This window comes from Zootoca vivipara, chromosome 13, assembly GCF_965207765.1.
Source record: "Zootoca vivipara chromosome 13, rZooViv2.hap1.1, whole genome shotgun sequence".
In the NCBI taxonomy this organism is placed as follows: Eukaryota; Metazoa; Chordata; class Lepidosauria; order Squamata; family Lacertidae; genus Zootoca; species Zootoca vivipara.
The window spans coordinates 32,536,023-32,556,059 of record NC_142596.1 but is presented as its reverse complement, the minus strand read 5'-3'; the positions used below and the strand labels follow the sequence as shown (position 1 = coordinate 32,556,059).

General features: G+C 42.7%; 1 protein-coding gene across 4 annotated transcripts in view; it reads left to right on the top strand.

The window, feature by feature from the left end:
- The window catches only part of RBFOX1 (RNA binding fox-1 homolog 1), an 882,054-nt gene that overhangs the window by 859,268 nt on the left and 2,749 nt on the right, over positions 1 to 20,037 (top strand). For all 4 annotated transcript variants that reach the window (XM_088656526.1, XM_035132149.3, XM_088656525.1 and 1 more), the window contains one exon: positions 15,823 to 15,898. In XM_088656526.1, the coding sequence (XP_088512652.1) occupies positions 15,823 to 15,898 (76 nt within the window). The remainder of the gene's footprint in view (positions 1 to 15,822; positions 15,899 to 20,037) is intronic.

Sequence of the window (20,037 nt, the reverse complement as noted above, 5' to 3'; positions counted from 1 at the left end):
TTCCCCATTTCCATCCTCCCCCCCAAAAATCCTCCTCTACATGGGGTGTTTCTTGTTCCTTTCTGTTTAATGAAACAGGCATCCTGGTTTGTTTATTTGTTTTTGTTTTGCATAACATCTTTATTCTGAATGGATCTATTGCATTTGGGTTAACTGTAGAAATAGTTTCAGGATTCAGGGTACTACCACATGTGCTAACCACAAAATATGCATGTATGTATTTATAAAATTACACCTCTCAAGTAAATGCCAAACATTGCCAGAAAGAGCAATTGTCATACTAGAGAGTGAGAACAAGGCACATTTTGTGTTCTTATAGTGTGTGTACTGCCACTGAGGGTTGTTGCTGTTGGGGGGGGGACTTCTTTTGTACATCTCCAGCTTCCATACATATATGCATAGCTTGGTATTGAGGGAGGGAGTCAGTTTGCATTTAAAAGTGAACCTAACTAATTCACACCTTCTGAAACAGTGTGCAAACTGAAATGCAGTCTTCTTGTGAAATTCACACTTCTTTGAAGTTTCCAATACACTTAACCAGCCAATCAATGTGTACAAAGCAGGAAAATTTCAGCTTTATGAATCTGCTAGAATTAAAATATTGGAGAAGGAGTCACAAAACTAAAAATCTAAAAGTTTAAGTCAGGCTGTGAAAAAAAGTTCACTCTGAACTACAACTCCTTGTGACTGAACACATACATAAGGCAATAATGAGAGGTAGGAGTGTTTATTATGAATTTGGTAACAAAGCTTCTTGTCTCTTAGCTCATGCAGTAAAAAAACACACACACACATATATATTTTTTAAAAAAATCAGATTACTTGCATGCATGATGCCCAAGGATGAATATGCAATGATACTTTGGGGATTGGCGAAATCTTCCAAGAATATTATATTTCCCTGTACTCCTCCAAGAATGCTTCACAATCTTCTATAGGGGCTTACCTCTCAAGTATGCCTTAAAACATTGTTGAAGGAGCACAGGGATTATTTGAATCAACCAATATCCCAAGAAGAAGAAGTAAAGGAAGCAATAAAAAGACTAAAATTGAGCAAACCGCCATGGCCAAATGGCATCTCAAAAGAATATTATAATGCATTCAAAATGGAGCTCTCACCCTGGTTAGCTAGACTATTTTATTCATCTTAGAAGGAGGTGAAATTCCCCAAAGGTGGCGAACCTGAAAACTGACCAGATGACCCTCTGGGTCCTTTCCAACTCCACAGTTCTGTGAATCCAGTACAGTGGTACCTCGGTTTATGAACACAATTGGTTCCGGCAGTCTGTTCATAAACTGAAGCGTTCATAAACTGAAGCGAACTTTCCCATTGAAAGTAATGGAAAGTGGATTAATCCGTTCCAGACGGGTCCGCGGAGTACTCAACCTGAAGCGTACTTAACCCGAAGCATGGGTGTAATTGGTTCCGGAAGTCTGTTCATAAACTGGAGCGTTCATAAACTGAAGCGAACTTTCCCATTGAAAGTAATGGAAAGTGAATTAATCCGTTCCAGATGGGTCTGCGGCGTTCGTAAACCGAAAATTCATAAACCGAGGTGTTCGTAAACCGAGGTTCCACTGTACACCAATTGTGTTACTACAGGCTAATGGTGAGGCATGATGGAAGTTCTAGTTCAGCAACATCTAGAATGTGCAACATTTGCTACCCTAATGTACACAAATAAAGATAACAACAAATGCAGTAGAATAATTAGCTAATAACATAGTAAAAATACAACAAAGTAGTCAACTAAGAAATAAAACCCCACACAATATTGTACCTTATCAAACTGCATATATATATTCCCCTTCTGTTCAGCCTTCCTCAAGCTCTGATGCGTAAAAAAACAGAGAGATCCCCAGCTATGTCCTGGTACACATCAGGTGGCCGTTAGTGTACATGATGCTTTACAGAGTTTACCACAGCATATCCCTTATGTAGACTACAACCTGTCTCCCTAGGCCACACCTCTCTCTGCCCTACATTGTACCTGCATCAAGTGTTTTAGAAAGGCTGCAGTGTGTCCTTGAACTCTGATAATGCCTTTTGCTTGCCTGGATGGGAGATAAAGAGGGTTGTGTGTGGAAACTATCCTACTATACTAAAGTAACATATACATTGTTTGCTCTGCTCACTTTTTATCTCTGACCCTGCCCAGCACTGGAGATTGTGGTGTTTTTGGCTACATGGTTTTATTTACATACATATCAAACATGATCTAGTTCCCCCATTAGGCTTCCATGGAAGCCCCCTCAAAGCTTTGTTTTCATCACATAGAGCAAGTCTGGAGTGTCTTTCCAGCTCCAAATGAGACTGCTCTACTTGGCCCTAGCCTATCATTCTCCTACCCCTAGGATAACATGGTGTCCAACTAGGTGAAGGGGGGGGGAGGCCTACACTCTTCCCCTAGAGGCATCACTAGCTAGTTGTTTTTATGGCAACACACCTGTGCTTGACTAGCTCTTTTGCCATATATAATAAGCTAATGCCATTTGATAAGTTAATGGCATTGATAAGAGACTGGTTTGACCACTTCAACATTCCTTGTACTACAGGCTCTCTTCTTACAGCTACAAAACCTTAGACTTGGAGGGGACCTGAATACATCCTCAAAACCACTGCCACCCCATGCTTGTAACAGTGGCTTTCACGCTGCAAAAGGGTTGATGCCCCCAAATTGGCAGCTCTCCTTAAAAAATTATATATATACGTAGCAAAGTTGCTGCTCTAAGCCATATCGATTCAGTGCACATTTAAATCTGACTCTATCAAATTTGCACATTCTGAAACCATAAGCAAACAGAAACACAGCTGTCCTTCAAAATCCACACTTAATCTGAATTTTGTGATGCAGTTCTTCAACCAACCGGTGTTTTGAAAAATCCATTTATTAGGCAAAAGTGTGCACAACAATGGATATATTGGTAAAAATAACATTAAGATGCACTATATTGAGAGAAATTGTTTGTAGAAATGTGTGCTCTAGTCAAACCTGCATATGCAAATGTGTATGTGAAGAGAAATTCAGAGTGAAATGCTGAAGAATTTTCGTGAGGACTTAAAAGAAAGTAAGAAAATTAGCAAATTGCTGTAGAAATATAGAGAACTGAATTTAAGATTGGGAAAATGAGAAACCGAGAGAACCAAAATCAACACATTCATCCATTCTTAGTCACTATAGTACTTCATTTATAAAACAACACCTGAACTGCTGATCGCTTAGCCAAGCTACAGCCTGGCGCAACTGAGCATCTCATAACAGTCTTAAGTAACCCCCCTGGAATGTACAAAACTGAATGTAAGATTGGGGTTGGGGGAGTAGAAACTGAGAGGAACTGAAACTGACAAATTTGTCCTTCCCTACCTGCAGCCAAGATGTCAGGATTGTTATGAGGAGTTGGGTATGGGTGGGACCAACAAGTTAGGGCATAACTTAAGCATACTTAAACCGAGGTATGACAGGTTAGGGTTATTGTCCAGGTCTATAACATGTTCTTGTTCATAAATGATGCAAGGCATAGAAAATATGTGAATATAATAGGGTGGGGATGGGGAACGACTGGAAATGTAAAACCAGATAACACTTATTGCTCTATATTCACTAAAACTTCACTAAAACTTCACTAAAACTTCAAGTTGCATGAGCATCAGAGAAAACTCGTAAGAAGACTTTGTATGAATGGCACCTCACTCCAACATGTACTAGTTCAAATATATAATCAGGGGTCTGATGGATGCATTTGATGAACCTATTCACCAAACGAGTGAGGGATGCATTTGGTGGAGCAATTTGAAAATGTTGAACTTTTCGAGGAATATTAAGGCTGGATCTACACTGACCTGTTTAATGTTATTAGAACAATATTAAGATATATCCTTCTAAAATAGCACAGGGAATACTTGTAAATTAAAGTGCTTCTTACCTTTGTTTTTCCCCCATCAAAATACTGTCTCCCTACTGCTGGTTGCTCCGCAGCACCCTCTGGTGTCAACATTATGAACATTAAAAGTAGGACATCATGTATCCAAGTACCATATTTTTCTATGTATAGCACGCCCCCGTGTATAAGACTACCCCTATTTTTGGGGACTCCAATTTAAGAAAATGGGGGGAGATGGCCCAGAGTTTTTGGGGAGGATTGCCCAGAGTTATTGAGCTTTGGGGGGGGGGGTGCCGAATGTCAATCACACAACTGACAAACGTTGAGAACCGCACGCGTAGCTGATGCGCTGCCAGCAATCGTACGACCAATTGCCGCAGCAGTAGCCAATCCACAGCAGCCCTTGCCACAGCCACCAATCACCACATACAAGCTCCTACTCATGGCTGCAACCAATCACCCGCCCCCCCTGCACTATCCGTGTATAAAACGACCCACTATTTTTTACATCATTTTAGTGTAAAAATAAATCATCTTATACAGTGGTGCGTCACTTAACGAATGCCCTGCTTAACGAAATTTCCGCTTAACGAAAGGATTTTTCGAGCGGAACTTGCCTCGCTAGACAAATGCGTTTTACGAAAAATTTGTCTAGCAAATCGTGGTTTCCCATAGGAATGCATTGAAATTCAATTAATGTGTTCCTATGGGCAAAAAAAAAAAAATTCAAAAAAATTCAATGCATTCCTATGGGATTCGCTAGACGAATTTTTCGCTATAAGAAAAGACCTGTGGAACGAATTAATTTCGTCTAGCGAGGCACCACTGTACGTGGAAAAGTATGGTACATTATGAAAACCATTCCTTAACATTTAAAACCATGAATGTAGATCTGCCTAAGAATCCTATTCAACTGATGTTCAGATTTTTATTTACTTGGCATACTTATGTAACGATTTAGACCAAAGAGGACCTTGTAGTGCCAATGAGCTCTCCAGTAATAGGGTGTGTGGATGGGGCAGAGTCCTCCCAACACCAAGATCGTGGCTGCTTAGCTGGACAAGTTTGCGGTAGGGAAGGGCAGCAGCAGGGGCAGAGCCATGCAGTTTATTTTACCTAATTATTCAACAACATTTGCATACCATTTTACTACAAATAAAGCCTCTAAGCAGTTTACAAAGAATAAATGTTAGAAATTGTTAGTAGAAAACAAATGTTAAAAATAAGCTTATGAAAAGGGGAAATGAAGAAAATTGACAAAAGTATCCATTATAAGCTAAGGGTTGAAAGAACTACAGTGGTGCCTCGCTTAACAAATGCCCTGCTTAACAAAATTTCCGCTTAACGAAAGGATTTTTTGAGCGGAGGTTGCCTCGCTAGACGAATTCGTTTTATGAAAAATTTGTCTAGTGAATCGCGGTTTCCCATAGGAATGCATTGAAATTCAATTAATGCGTTCCTATGGGCAAAAAAAAAAAAAAATTCCAAAAAAATTTCAATGCATTCCTATGGGATTCGCTAGGCGAATTTTTCGTTATAAGAAAAGACCCGTGGAACGAATTAAATTCGTCTAGCGAGGCACCACTGTACATTGGCTCCCAGTACGTTTCCGAGCACAATTCAAAGTGTTGGTGCTGCCCTTTAATGCCCTAAATGGCCTCCGCCCAGTATACCTGAAGGAGCATCTCCACCCCCATCGTTCAGCCCAGACACTGAGGTCCAGCACCAAGGGCCTTCTGGCAGTTCCCTCATTGCAAGAAGTGAAGCTACAGGGAATCAGGCAGAGGGCCTTCTCGGTAGTGGCACCCACTCTGTGGAACGCCATGCCATCAGTTGTCAAAGAAATAAACAACCATCTGACATTTATAAGACATCTTATAAGGCAGCCCTGTTTAGGGAAGTTTTTAATGACTGATATTTTAATGTACCAGTATTTTTAATCTTTTGTTACAAGCCGCCCAGAGTGGCTGGGGAAACCCAGCCAGATGGGTGGGGTAGAAATAATACATTATTATTATTACTACTACTACTACTACTACTACTACTACTACTACTACTACTACTATTATGGTTCTATTCAGCTAACTGACTTTAATAAACCTTGGTCAGTCATGTTCATTAAGTTCCATGGGTCTGCTCTGAATACAACTAACTATGGCTAGAACTCTAAAATTACTGATTAAAATACATGTCAGCTTTACATGCATGGATATGCTAGCGTCAGCAGAAGTGGTTTTTAAGATACAGGGAAAGTGCCTGCCTAATTTCAATAGGCAGTGAGTTCCAGATTGTTGCAGCTGCCACACTAGATCACTAGATCAAAGTGCAGCATGAACATTTTGTAGTGCCTATAGAAGTCCCAGTTCCACGGATCAGAGTGGTTATATATGGGGCAAGTAAACTGGTCCCAAGCAGTTAAGGGCCTTACATATTAGTAACAGCTTGAGTCTGGCCCAGTAACAAATTGGCAGCCAATGCAGATCCCTGAGCAGAACTCTATTATATGCTGACAATGTCTCACTCCTGCCAGCCACTGTGCTGCAGCGTTCTGCACTAACTGCATTTTCCAGTCCAAACGCAAGGGAAGCCCCGCATAGAGCGCATCGCAGTAATCCAACCTTGAAGTCACCTATGCCTGAACGGCTGATCAAGCCATCCAGCAAAGGCTCTGGATTTGTGATGTTGGTTCTGCTGGTGGAACCACATGGCTCTGACCTTGCTTCCCCTTTGCCCCAGTCTCAGCCACTTCAAGAATGGGGAAAACCATTCTTTAGCACACAATTGGAGCAAATGGCTGTTGGGTTTTCTGCGGATAGACAGTTGTTCTGTTTACCTTTGAGAGTGGGAAAGGAGTGAGCCAAGGGGCAAACCACTCAGACCCAAGCTTTCTAGGCATGGGACAAGTGGAAGTGTGGACAAGCCCTATGTTGGCAACCCCTCCTCTATTGTGCTATGGTGCACAATTAAATTCCCCCAATAAATCCAACTATCCTTTCTATTGTCTGGCACTTTTAAAGCATCTTTCTATTGCTGTAGTCCATAGTGGTGTATGCCTTTCATGGGCCTTGGCTTCTTCTTTATCTCCCCCCCCCCACCTCCCAGGCCAACTACTGCAGGTTAGCTGCTAGGGTAAGAGGCGCGACGGCAGGGACAGCCACCAGTCGACACTCAGATTATCCTCTCCCCTTGCATAGCTAAAGTTTGATTAATCCTTCCCTCTCGCTCAGCGAGAAACACTGGCAAACCCTCCTGGCATCTTTGTCATTATCTCTTTGACAGCTTGCCTTTCGTGCGCTCGCAGTTCTAGGTCAGTCTGCATGGCTAGTCAAACGTGACAACTTGACAAGATTAAGGCAGTCCGGGTTCTGCAAGGGGTTGCACTCCAAACCTCCATTGATAACAAAGCAGTGCAAAGATATATATATAGAGAGAGAGGGAGAGAGAGAGAGAGAGGGAGAGAGAGAATTATCTCTGTTTGTGCCACACTCAAGCATGTGTGCGGGTCTCTGTAAGCGCACGCATGGGCAACGGAGTGTGCAAGTAATCCTAGGATTATGCAGTTTCCCCAGCTATTCAGAAAGCGCAAAATGCTTCAGCAGAGATAGAAGGTTGAAATGTGTGTGTGTGTGTGTGTGTGTGTGTGTGTGTGTGTGTGTGTGGTGTCAATGCCTACAGTAGAGTCATAGTTGGAAGGGCCATAGTTCAGTGGTAGAGCACCTGCTTATGATCCAGAAGGTTTCCCTGGTTCAGACCCCAGCATCTCTGGGTAGAGATCATGAAGACTTCCTGCCTGAAACGCAAGAGAGCCTCTGCCAGCCAGTGTCAGCAATATTGCACTAGATGGAGCAATGCTCTGGCTCACTATAAGGCAGTTTCCTTTGTTCTCATGTCCCTATGTGTTCCTGACTTGGCAGAGGGTAACCGGGGGCTTTTTCCCTGCTTTAATGGGACTACAAAAATGGAGGTGATCTAGGTATAGTTCAGCATCTCATAATGGCCAACCAGATGCCTGTGGGAAACCTGCATGCAGGACGCAAGCAAAAGAGCATTCTCCCCTCCTGCAGTTTCCTGCAACTAATATTCAGAAGCATTATTGCCTCCAACTACCAAGGCAGAGCATAGCCACTGGGGCTAGTAGTCACTGATAGCCTTGTCCTCCATGAATTTGTCTAATCCTCTTAAAGTCATCCAAGTTGGTGGCCATCACTGCCTTCTGTAGGAGCAAGTCCCATAGTTTAACTATGCATTGCATGAAGAATCACTTACCGGTTCTTTCCTTTGTCCTGAATCTTCCAACATTCAACTTCATTGCATCTCCCTAGGTTCTAGTGTTATGAGAGGGAGGGGGAAACTTTTTCTATCCACTTCTACTTATGCTCTTAGTTCAAATGAGCTGCCATAATTAAAAGATTGAAACACTTCCTGTGTTCCCTTCCTCTTGAGTGCAACAATAAGAAAAAGATACACTGCAACAGCCCAGCTGAGGAAATTGTGTTTTTTAATTACTATTTTGGGAAAGTTAGGTACCCAAGAAGGCTACAAAGTGCAGACCACTAGAGAGATGCTTTGTATTCAAGCCATCAATCTGTTTGCATGGGCAACTTTCCACATACACACAACATGTGCAGATGAAGATGCTCAAATGCATTTATGTCCACATCATGATTCACACCTGAGCCCCACTGAACTTATAAGGAAGTGCATCACCATCCAAGGCCACAAGTTGTTGCACTGGATGAGAACCAGATTGGGTCCAGTTCTGAAAACAAAAGGAAAAACAACAATTGCACAACAACTAGTGTGCACGAAGTGGGGAGTGAATCCTGCAGCTCTCACACATTATACACCAGTGCAAATCCAAGAAAGAAAGAAGATGCACAGAGCACTCCCTTGCCTGACAAAAATCCAGCTATTGCCCTCTTTGGCTTTTGAAATCTTGCTTACATGCTTTCATGACTAATTTCTTAGCCATCAGAGAATGCATAGAAACCATATGTTGAGTGAGCTTCAGCATCAAATGCTGCAGCTAGGAAGCGGAAGTTAATAGGAGCAAAGGAAGCTACCTGGTGCTGAATTGAGTCCATCCAATTCAGTATTGAGTCCATCCAATTCAGTATTGCCGACACTGAATGGCAGTTGCTCTCCAGGGTTTCAGGCAAGGGACATTCCTAGCTTTACTTAGAGATGCCACTGAGGATTGAATCTGGAAATGGTGGCAGCTAACAACAGGTACAAGCTGTGTACAAGTGTTTGCTACAAGAGTGTACACTTGCCGCTTTGCACACCTCAACTGTTTGTGTACACATGTATACCCATTGTAGACACACTGAATGTGACATCTGAACACCCCTAGCGTGTTTCCTGCCCTGGCATCCCTTTGAGAGGGGTATCTGCATCCAGAGGGCTAACCCTCGTGAGCGTTTCAATTTTTGTGTCATGTAAGGGTGCATTTTGAAATTAGCATTTAAAAAGAAGGGAGCCAGCATGCTCTCCGTTTAAGCTGACACTGTTCCTTTTCCTCTGTGGAAATGAAATTTATTAATCATAATAAAACCATCATATTCTGAAGGCAGAGGTCACCCTGAGGAAGAAAAATAAAGTTTATTCATCACATGAAAGGGGGGGAAAGGACTCAATATATATTATCAGATAATATCTACATGGCTGTTGTTTGGAAATATCTCCCTGCATATGCTGATGCTTAGGTTTCTTCATGAAGAGTTTGACCCTCTTGTACTACACCAAGAGGGGAGCGTTCTCTTTAAAAGCAACAAGCAAATCAGCCCAAAAGCAGCTCTTGGGTGGTAGAGCCCAATGAAGTGACCCCTTTGATGGATTTGCCATGTTCATTTTGGAGAAGGCATTGAACTGCTGTCAGAATTTGGCCTGAATCACAGGTGGGGATCCAGTCACCAATGGGAGATATTTGGTCAGATGTCCCTCATGCATGGGTGAGCTATGCAAATCTCCCACCCAACCAGTTAGCCAGATCTATAGCACCACATCCCAGATGTAAACAGCGGTGAGGGGTATGAGAAAAACAATGCCCTGACAGCCAATCATACGGTACCACAAAAAAAATCCTTCTCTACCTCTACCTCTCCCCTCCCCACCTCCAGGTATGGGAACATTTTACCAAGTGTGGGCAGTGGCGTAGTAATAGGGGGGCGGGGGCACACCGCCCTGGGCAGCAGGCTGGGCGGGGGGCAGCAGGCTGGACAGGGTTGACCACCTCCGACGGCCGCCACCATGGAGAAGCCCCGATGCAACCGAGCCTGCCTCACTCCACGGCTTGCTTGCGGGGTTTGCTGCAGCGCCGCCGCACATGCCTCATGTGCCTTCGGATTTGCTGCCCCGGGCAGCCAGGCAGCTAGCTACGCCACCGAGTGTGGGTAGGTGGGTGGATTGCAGTATCAGCTTACAAGAGCAGCACTTGCATACAGCGTAGATTTTGGCCCATGCTGATTGGCCCAAAGAAAACCCCAGAATGCCTTGCTTCCGTCTTTCTTGTGTGGTTAACTTTGCCACTCAAGTGGGCCAAAACCATCTAAGAGACAGAGGTAAAGGAGCCCCCCAACTAAAATGAATGGTGCATGCTTGAAGTTAGTAGAGTTCCAGGTGTGCAAGAAGGAAAATGTCAGTTCTGGCCTCAGTTTATGTATAATTCTGCGTTCTCTGTGTTCATTAAATAATTGTATTATTATTATTATTATTATTATTATTATTATTATTATTATTATTATTCGATGGTGTTTTAATTTAGGTATGCCACCCAGGTATAACTTTGCTTTCATAGAAGACTGTCTATGGAGACATATGAAAAGCTGTTTTGTAATGTCTACCTGCCTATTTTAGTTCCAGGCAGGAACTAAATTTTATTTTAACAAGTGATTCAAAGTTAGTCCATTTGTTTTCGCCATTCCCATTTCTTTTCATTTTTCACTAATGTCACCAAGGGACCCAACCAGCCTCCGGATGCCTGGAACTACCGTGTTTGCCACCCACATGGCCTGAGACCTTCATGCATTCAACTGTTCAAAGCAGGAAAAACTGCCAAGTTTCAAAGAAACTGTGGAAAGGATCCTTGTTTTTGAGGCAATTTCAGAAAGGCACACATCCCTTAAGGCCCCCATTGCTTTCAATATGAAATCCAGTTACATTTCTCCCATGTGCAACTTTTGTGGTTATTAGGATGAAATGATTAGGCTTTCTACTCCCACTCCAAAGAACCAGCTGTGTCAAATTTGAAGGAGAGAGAGAACACTGTGTCACCATTTGGTAGACATCAATTTTCTGCCTATCCATTTCAACTGCTATTCCTCTTCCCAGTCCCTTTAGCCTTTCTCTTACTTGTGCTGTAGTTACACCTCTCATTACCTCTATTACATGCTAATAGAAACAGTGAAGAAAGGACTTGTTTCATTTTCATTTGGAACTCATTTGTTTGGATTCCTGCTTGAACTCATTTATTTTATTTATTTATTTTGTCCTTTTTTCATCACAAGTGCACACTCATTTTAATATCTGTAACGCCCTTAAAGCCAGTTCTGGCAATGAGGTATAATAATAATAATAATAATAATAATAATAATAATAATACTGTAGTTGTTATTTTTGGCATCCATCTTTCTTGAGAAAATGGAGTGCACCTCTGGGGATAAAGTCAAACTGCTGCATTAGTAGCACCAAAGTGACCTCCTCAGTCTGAGCAGTGTGTATGGAGGTCCTAGGCTGCCCAGACCACAAGACCCCACTGCTCTCAGCCTCAATGATGTTGTCCAAAGGAAAGCAGAGTACCAGTCTTTCTGCAAAAGTTGCTAGAAAGAGGCATACAAGGTGCCATCCTACCATCTTAGGTAGGAGTTGCATAGAGCTGTATAGTGTTTACTCCTTAGCCTCTTCTTCTCCCAAAGATATCCCACAAGGCAGAGGAGGTTTAGGGCCAGTTTTCCTTCTCCTAGATGGACTCCCTTTCCATGTTGATGAGCCCCCATCTGCCCCTCACTTCGCTATACAGCATGTGCAGAAACTGCCTTCTTGACTGCTGGACTTACTATTGGTCTCATCCACTCAATCTGCCGGAGCCTGTCTCTTCATTCAAGGGAAGTCCCTAACTCACCAATTATTTTTATTACTACTGTAAAAAGGTAAAGGGACCCTGACTGTTAGGTCCAGTCGCAGACGACTCATCTCGCTTTACTGGGTAAGGGAGCTAGTGTACAGCTTCCGGGTCATGTGGCCAGCATGACGAAGCCGCTTCTGGCGAAACAGATTTGTATACCGCCCTATACCCGCATGTCTCAGGGAGGTTACAATATAAAAGCACAATATAAAAACACACGATACGTAATAAAAACTAAAACAACCCAATGAAACAACCAAAGGTTTGAGACCTGTTGGCTACCCCCATCTGGTTTAGCCGGTCAGTCAAAGCAGTTTGTGTGGTATGGCTGCTGTTGCATGCTGATAGCCTCTAGGAGCCGCAGGTGAGACCACGGTGTGTCCCCCACCAGAGGTGATTCCCCTCTCCAAATACCACACACACTAACAACAACAACATACACTCACACATGCAGGAAATGTATTATAGAAGGTCTGTGGTTTGTCTCTGATAGTTTGTGTTGGGTAATTGCTGGCATACAGTATTACAGCGGAAATGTGAGTTATGAAATGAATTAATGGTTGTAAACTATACTTTATTCAACATGTCCAGGCAGTCATTTCACAAACCACTTTATGAAGATTTTCTTCTTCTGGCAAAGTGTGCTATTCATCTTTTCAATCAATCAATTATAAGCACAGTTCCGGGGGGGGGGGATCCAGTTAGGTTTTTCAGAAATGAAAAAGAAAAGATATGGGGGGGAGAAGATATGGGGGGGGTCCCCACATTATTCTACTATCTGAATTAAAACAAGCATAACATTTAGTCCTACTCAGAGTAGACCCATTGAAGTTAATGGACACATCTAATTTAGGACCATCCATTTCAATGGATCTACTCTTAGTTGGATATAACCCAGAGTCTTTGAGTGTGTGTGGGAGGGGGGGGGAGGTGGAAATTTGATAACGAACAAGAGCTAAATTCTCATTGCCTGCTCCCAGACTTTGGAATTCCCTTCCTGGAGAAGCTAGACAGGTCCCCTCTATGTGGTCCTTCTGTTGGCAAATGAAGACCTTCTTCCTCCAACAGACTTTTGGGAACTCACTGCTCTTTTTACTGTAATCGTTTGTATGCTTTTATAAATATATATAGTTTTTATTATATGAATGTTTGTTTTATTAATTATTGCTTTTTCTATGGTTTTAGTGATTCTTGCTTTTATATGTAAGCTGCTTTGAGTCCCATCAGGAGAAAAGGCAGGGTATAAATAAGATGATGATGATGATGATGATGATGATAATAATAATAATAATAATAATAATAATAATAATAATAATAAATTAAATGTTGCACAGCACATGCACCTAGTCTTCCTGTGGCGAAAACCCTTAAATGCATCACATGTTTCAATCTACATTGTTGGGGGAAAGGCTAATCATTTTTTGTGCCCCCTCTGTCACAGCTGCCTTTTAAATTGCTAAACAAAGAGACACATTCATTGCTACCGCACAAAAACACCGGTATTATTTGGTCCTAATTTGTCAGAGCAACTTCTGCCAAAGTGAGAAACTCATCAGTCAAGATTTATGGCAAGATAAATGCTTTCCATTTTGTATAGACCACAGTAACAACATTTCTCTTTGGACTTTGTGAAAGGAAAACCATTTGCAATGAATAACCTTTTCGCACTTCAGGCTGAATCCGAAAAGTTGCAGTGCTTTCTTTTAAAAAGAAGCTCTTGTTAAAGCACCCTCAGAAGTAATCTCAACAATGTTAGCTATAGGATTACTGCAGGTGTGTGAAGGTGGATACAAAATGGGAAAGGGGTGAACACACACACACACACACACACACACACACACACAATTTCCCTCATATTTGGGGATTGAAGTATTACCCTCACTCTAACTTGGCTTAGTGGCATCATCCTGTATCCATATCCGATTGGCTACATGGCAGCCTCAGAAAGCCTTTTGAGAGTGAAGATAGTTTCCCCTTGTCCACTATCTGATTTAACTTCACGATAACATGCATTTCCCCTGATTGGATGGGTTACCAGAGGAAGAAGTCAATGTTTGCCTGCTTTAAAAAAGAAAGAAAAATGGCTCCAAAACTGCAAATTAGAGGAAGAAGCTGGTACACCCAGGGAGTAAACCAGGAGCAATAAAGGTTAACCGGAATGACTTGAAACTTCACATGCGTAATATTCTTCCTAGTTTTTTTCTTAAATGAGTGAAAATTTGGCACGTTTCATACATTCTCATCACACTATATCTACCGCACCCCTTGACACCACATAGACAACACTGAGATTGGACCAAGTGCCTGATCTATGTCCCTAACTTGGGGTGTTGCTATGCCAATGAAACTTACTGGCTAAACAGAATCAACAATGGCAAAACGTTAGGTGGAAACACTGCCAGCTGTTGGCTATAGGTAGCATCTCCATAGCTCAGTAGTAAAGCATCTGCTTTGCACACAAAAGGTCCCATGTTCAATCTTTAGCATCTCCAGGTAGGAATGGGAATGTATCCATTCTGAAACCCTGGAGATCAGGTACAGTCATACCTCGGTTTAAGTGCGCCTCGGTTTAAGTGCGCCTCGGTTTGAGAACTTTCAGTTTAAGTACTCCGCGGACCCGTCTGGAACAGATTAATCCACTTTCCATTACTTTCAATGGGAAAGTTTGCTTCAGGTTAAGTACGCTTCAGGTTAAGTGCAGACTTCTGGAACCAATTGTGTACTTAAACCGAGGTACCACAGTACTGCCAGTCAGGGAATGGTAGATGGACCAAAGGTGTGGCTTGGTATAATGCAGCTTCCTATGTTCCTATATTCCTAACTACATGCAATGAGGAGGGGGGAAATGAGGTGGCAGTTGCCAAAAAAAAGATGGTAGCCCCATGTTCTACTTGTCCCTGGTAGCGTGTTATACCTGAAAGCATTATACATTGTGTCTCCACATCCCTGCTTGGTTAGTGGATATAGGAAACCACTAGATATAATGGCATCAGAATATGAGCAAGTTGAACTTTGCATTTGAAAAAGAGCAAGTGGAGAAAACTCTCCATGTGGCCATATATGTAGATCTGTCACTCTTTGTCATATTAAGAACTAATGTTCTCTGACGCATGTTTCTTTGTGCGCCACCACCATTTGGCCCTGCATTCCAGATGTCATATAAGAGGATGCTAGGAAAGGTCTCCTTGCCCAGTTGCTTCCCACTCAGAAACCAAATTCTGCCCACTTAGTTGCATTTATCATCCATTAACAACAAAAACAAGAAGAAGAAGTTGCATTGCCACTGTAGCCACTAGGATTGTTGGCTGAAGAGGCACACTGCTTCTTAACAGCTGCTTGGCACATTTTATTTTATTTTTAAAAAACCCTTTGAGAGAACCTTTTGTTCTTCGACATTTTATATATTATTTTCCCATTTATTCTCTACTTATGTCCATCACACTTTTGAGAATCACCTAAGGCTTCCTTGAGGGGGTAGGGTGGGGGGGGCTGCTACCAGTGCCAGGGCCCTTAAGTTGAAAACACACCTATTCTGCAGCCATGGTTGCCTATTTGCCTTGCATTCAATCTCGTAAAGCTAATTATAGCCATCCCCCCCTTCCTCCTTTTCATTTGTAAACTGAACCCATTTCCCCAGAGGATATTGCGTCCACAACGTGCTGAGTCAGTTCATTTCCAGTGTAATTGGATAGAGTGGAATGTTTGATTGCATTCATTTTGCAATTCCTTTCCGTTTCTTTTTTAACCTCTGGGTTTTCTTTGGTTTTCTTTTATTAATCCTCAGCTCTGCTTTCTTTTTTCTTTTCTTTTCTTTTTAGTTACGGACGACTTTATGCTGCAGACCCCTACCACCACACACTTGCTCCAGCAACCACCTACGGCGTTGGTGCCGTGGTAAGTGCTGATTTATATACCCCCCTCCCCCCTTCCCTGCCTCCCAGCCTGCCCCCAACCTCCCCTCCTCCCCTCCTCCCCCCAGTTCTTAGCATGGTTGACATCTTCTCACTTTCCCTTAATTGAATTTGTCTCTTCTGCTAACGGCAGCTAAAATGCCACATTAATCCTTCCCGGCAAACTTGACAAATGTCTTAATTTCTTGGCAATGTAGCACACATAAGGATATATATATATATATATATATATATATATATATATATATATCTCCTAGGTGAGCACTTACCTTAATGGAACAATTAGTCATTTTGATAATTAAATACATCACAAATTGAATACCTTCACAGTAGCCTCCATTCTTTCTCTTTTCTTTTCTTTTCTCCCCTCCAACCCCCCAATCTTTTTGCCTTGAATTTACATTGCCTGAAGGTTCAAGTCACACCAGTGATTATAAGCATAAAGAGCTGAAACTGAGATTTCCCGGCCTCTGCTGTCAGTCAGCCTGAACCCCTGCTATTTTCTCTCCCTTATTATTAGAGTTAATATTTAAAATTATAGCTGTACTGAAAAGAGTAGAGGATAGGAGAGCATTCAGCGGCCCTCTCCTGTTGTTGCATAAAGTTAACCAGGTGCGTGCGAGCACACACACACACACACACACACACACACACACACACTCCACAGGAAGGCTGATTCATGTGAAACTGAACTGTACACATAAAAAGACCCCATGGGGAAATTTTGTTGGGCAATGCTAGCCTTTTGCATCAGGAGAAAAAGACCCCCCCCCGGGGCGTTATGTGGAACCATGTTTATCTTAAATTAAGATAATCAGGGCAATCAAGCAAAATGTTAGTCACAACCAATTGAAAAGCAGCGAAATGAAAACTGCAGAAAAACTGTGAGGCCATTTGATTTAATCAAGACTGATTCACACCCAACTTTTGATATATTTGTGCCCAATATTAATACATACCCTTCCCTTCTGCTCTGCAGTATAGTCTACTCATAATCCAGAATGTAGATGGACTCATCCCCATTTTAGGGACGTGTTGCAGGGCAGGCAGGGCGGAAAGGGAAGAACACAACAGCCATGCGCCTCACCCTCGCAAGCATACATTTCTGTGGTTCACATACGCTTTCAGGAAGTTTTACATTGAAATGCGAACTGAATTGAATTTCTCCTACAACTCTTATGCTGTTGGTCTCCAACTCCTGGCAGCCCCAGAAGCCAGCATGAACAATGGTCAGGGGTTATGGGATTTGTAGTACAACAACATCCGGAAGGGCATTTCCCCTTTTCTGGCTTAAAGAGAGTGTGTATCTTTGAACAGGGAACATGAGGCACAGTGGATCCAGTTGCAGATGATACAAATGTGTGTTGCCAAATTGTACATGCACGAGGGTCTGCAAATAAGTTCTCTGAATGTGTGATACCCATGTACAGATGATAGATTTTTTAAAAAAACTGTGAGAACAGGATGCTGGACTAGATGGGCCACTGGCCTGATCCAGCAGGGATCTCCTTATGCTCTTTCCAATCACTTGGTATCAAATGGGCGACATTAATATTATTATTGTTATTATGTATAATTTTGCAGAGATTAAAGATGCAGAACCTACCTGAGAAAGATTTGTTCTTCTGTTTCCATTTCTCCAGCGTTTCACATGAAGAATGACCCCCCAAATTAGCTTCCGTTTTTTACTTTAGGTGAAATATGACAGTTTCTACAACCTGGGGCTTCCCCACAAGCCCTGGGCTTCCAAAAGTACATCATGCACTAGCGACAGTCACATGCACAGCAGAAAGGACTCGTAGCTCGGTAGTACAGCACATGCTCTAAATATAAAAGGTCCCAGGTTGAAGCTCTGGCATCTAAAGGTACAACTGGGAAAGACTTGCTGTCTTTCAGACCCCATGGAGAGCCATTGCTGCTCAGTGTAGATAACACTAAGCTAAACAACTAGATTAGTGTTGGCAGTTTCCTAGGTTCTTTACCCCCCTCACCCCAACAAATTTATCTTATTAAAATTATTATTATTATGCTGATCTTAAAATCTTTCAGATGGTTTGCCTAAGCAGAAGCCAACAACTTGTATTCAGTGCTGAATGTTGTCTTTAGAGGCCAGTCATCAAAGTGGGATGAGATGGAGTGGGATCAGGGATTTGTTCTATCGTTAGGCAAGCATCACTCTCCCATCTGATCCCTCTAACCCCAATTTCTCTGCCCAGCTACTCAGGGGCGTCACAATGGGGGGGGAAGCCCCCACCCCCGCAACTCCCAAGCCGAGCCTCCAGCCTCCCGGTAAAAAGTCCGCGCCAAGCGGAGGCTGGAGGCTCCGCTAGGGTGTCGCGGGGTGGGGGCGCCAAGTGGCACCCCCCGCCGCACTACGCGGATTGGAGTTGCCAGGGGGCGGCGATACCCTGCTACGTAACACTCATGCGCAGAGGGATGCTGCACATGCATGTTATGTAGTGGGGTACCGCCGCCCCCTGCGCCTCCAAAGCCGCGCGTCTCCAGCTACAAAACTCCAGGTAGAAAGCCCGCTCAACACAGCGGGCTTTCTACCCGGAGTTTGTAGCTGGAGGCGCGCGGCTTTGGAGGCACGAGGGGGCGGCAATACCCCGCCACGTAACGATGCATGCGTCGTTACATAACGCCGACGCCCCCCCCCCGGGTGCCTGGCAATTTGCCGCCCCGGGTGTCACGGCGCCTCGCTACACCCCTGCAGCTACTGCATTGGGGGGTTTTCTAGACCCCGTAATTTGGCTTGCTTTCTCAGGTGCAGTGGAGAACTCTATCCCATCAACAGTGTTGAAGTAAGTTTTAACTTCCAGTCCAGTTTGCTTCTGTACTTGGAATAGAGAAAAAGCACCATCACCCTCGGGCTGCAAGATGTATTGGGCTGGCCCTGGGTGAAATGAAAACCCTACTTCGTTTCAATGAATGCAAAACTATTCCACGGCACACACACACACACACACACACACACACACACACACACACACACATTCCTAATTCCTAGGCATATTTTTAAGGACTTTCCCTTTGAAACCAACATGGAAATGGGAATGGGACAAAATCAGGTCTGTTCCCATGCACAGCTTGGATGGACCAGGCTGTCATAGGTCTGTCTATCCCCACTGGGAGCACGGCTGTATTGATTTCATTTGGGAAAGGTCTGTATCTCAGAGGAAGAACATCTGCTTTGCATGCAGAAGGTCCCAGGTTCAACAGGCAGCATTTCCAGGCAGTGATTGAGCTGTCTCAGAGGAAACAATTCAGGTGCTTGGGGGTTTCCTAATCCTAATTGTTGTTTTTAATTTGGAATATTTACGCTGTCTTTCCTCTGCAAAAATTCCTGCAGATACTTTATTGTGGGGGGTTAAGGAATGAGTAACAGTTTGAAGTGAAATTGGCGTGTCCTGCTTGGCAAAACTCCTGTTGTGTTTTGAGGGAAATGCAAAAAAAAATAATGTTTCAATAATCAAGAGCAAAATTTCCTACAATGCCTATGAAAAGTCATTTGAGGTTTGGGCAATTACCAAAAATTAATAATAAAAAAATCATGTATATATTTGGGTTTAAGTTGTGAATGAAGCAGGAACTTAGGAGGCCTTAGACCAAGTTAGATAATGGGTCCATCTAGCTCAGTACAGTGGTATCTTGGTTCTCAAACTTAATCCATTCCGGAAGACCGTTCCAAAACCAAGGCACGCTTTCCCATAGAAAACAATGCAAAATGGATTGATCCATTCCAGACTTTTAAAAACAACCCCTAAAGCAGCAATTTAACATAAATTTTACTAACAAGACCATTGATCCATAAAATGAAATCAAAAATCAAGGTACTGTACTATAAAATAAGACAGTATTGTAGATGATTTTTTAAAAAAAAAAATCAAAAAAAAATCTTACCTGCACTGTTGATAGTCATTGTTTGAATGAGGGGCTTTTATCCATTTCCGCACCCACACAATCAATCAATCAATCAATCGCTGAACTGGGTTCCACACAAAAAAAAAATTAGCCTAAAAACAAAACTAAAAAAAAATAGCCTAAAAACAAAACAAAAAACCCCGCAAAATAAATAACAAAAACAAAAGCTCCAAACTTAATCAATTCCGGAAGCCTGTT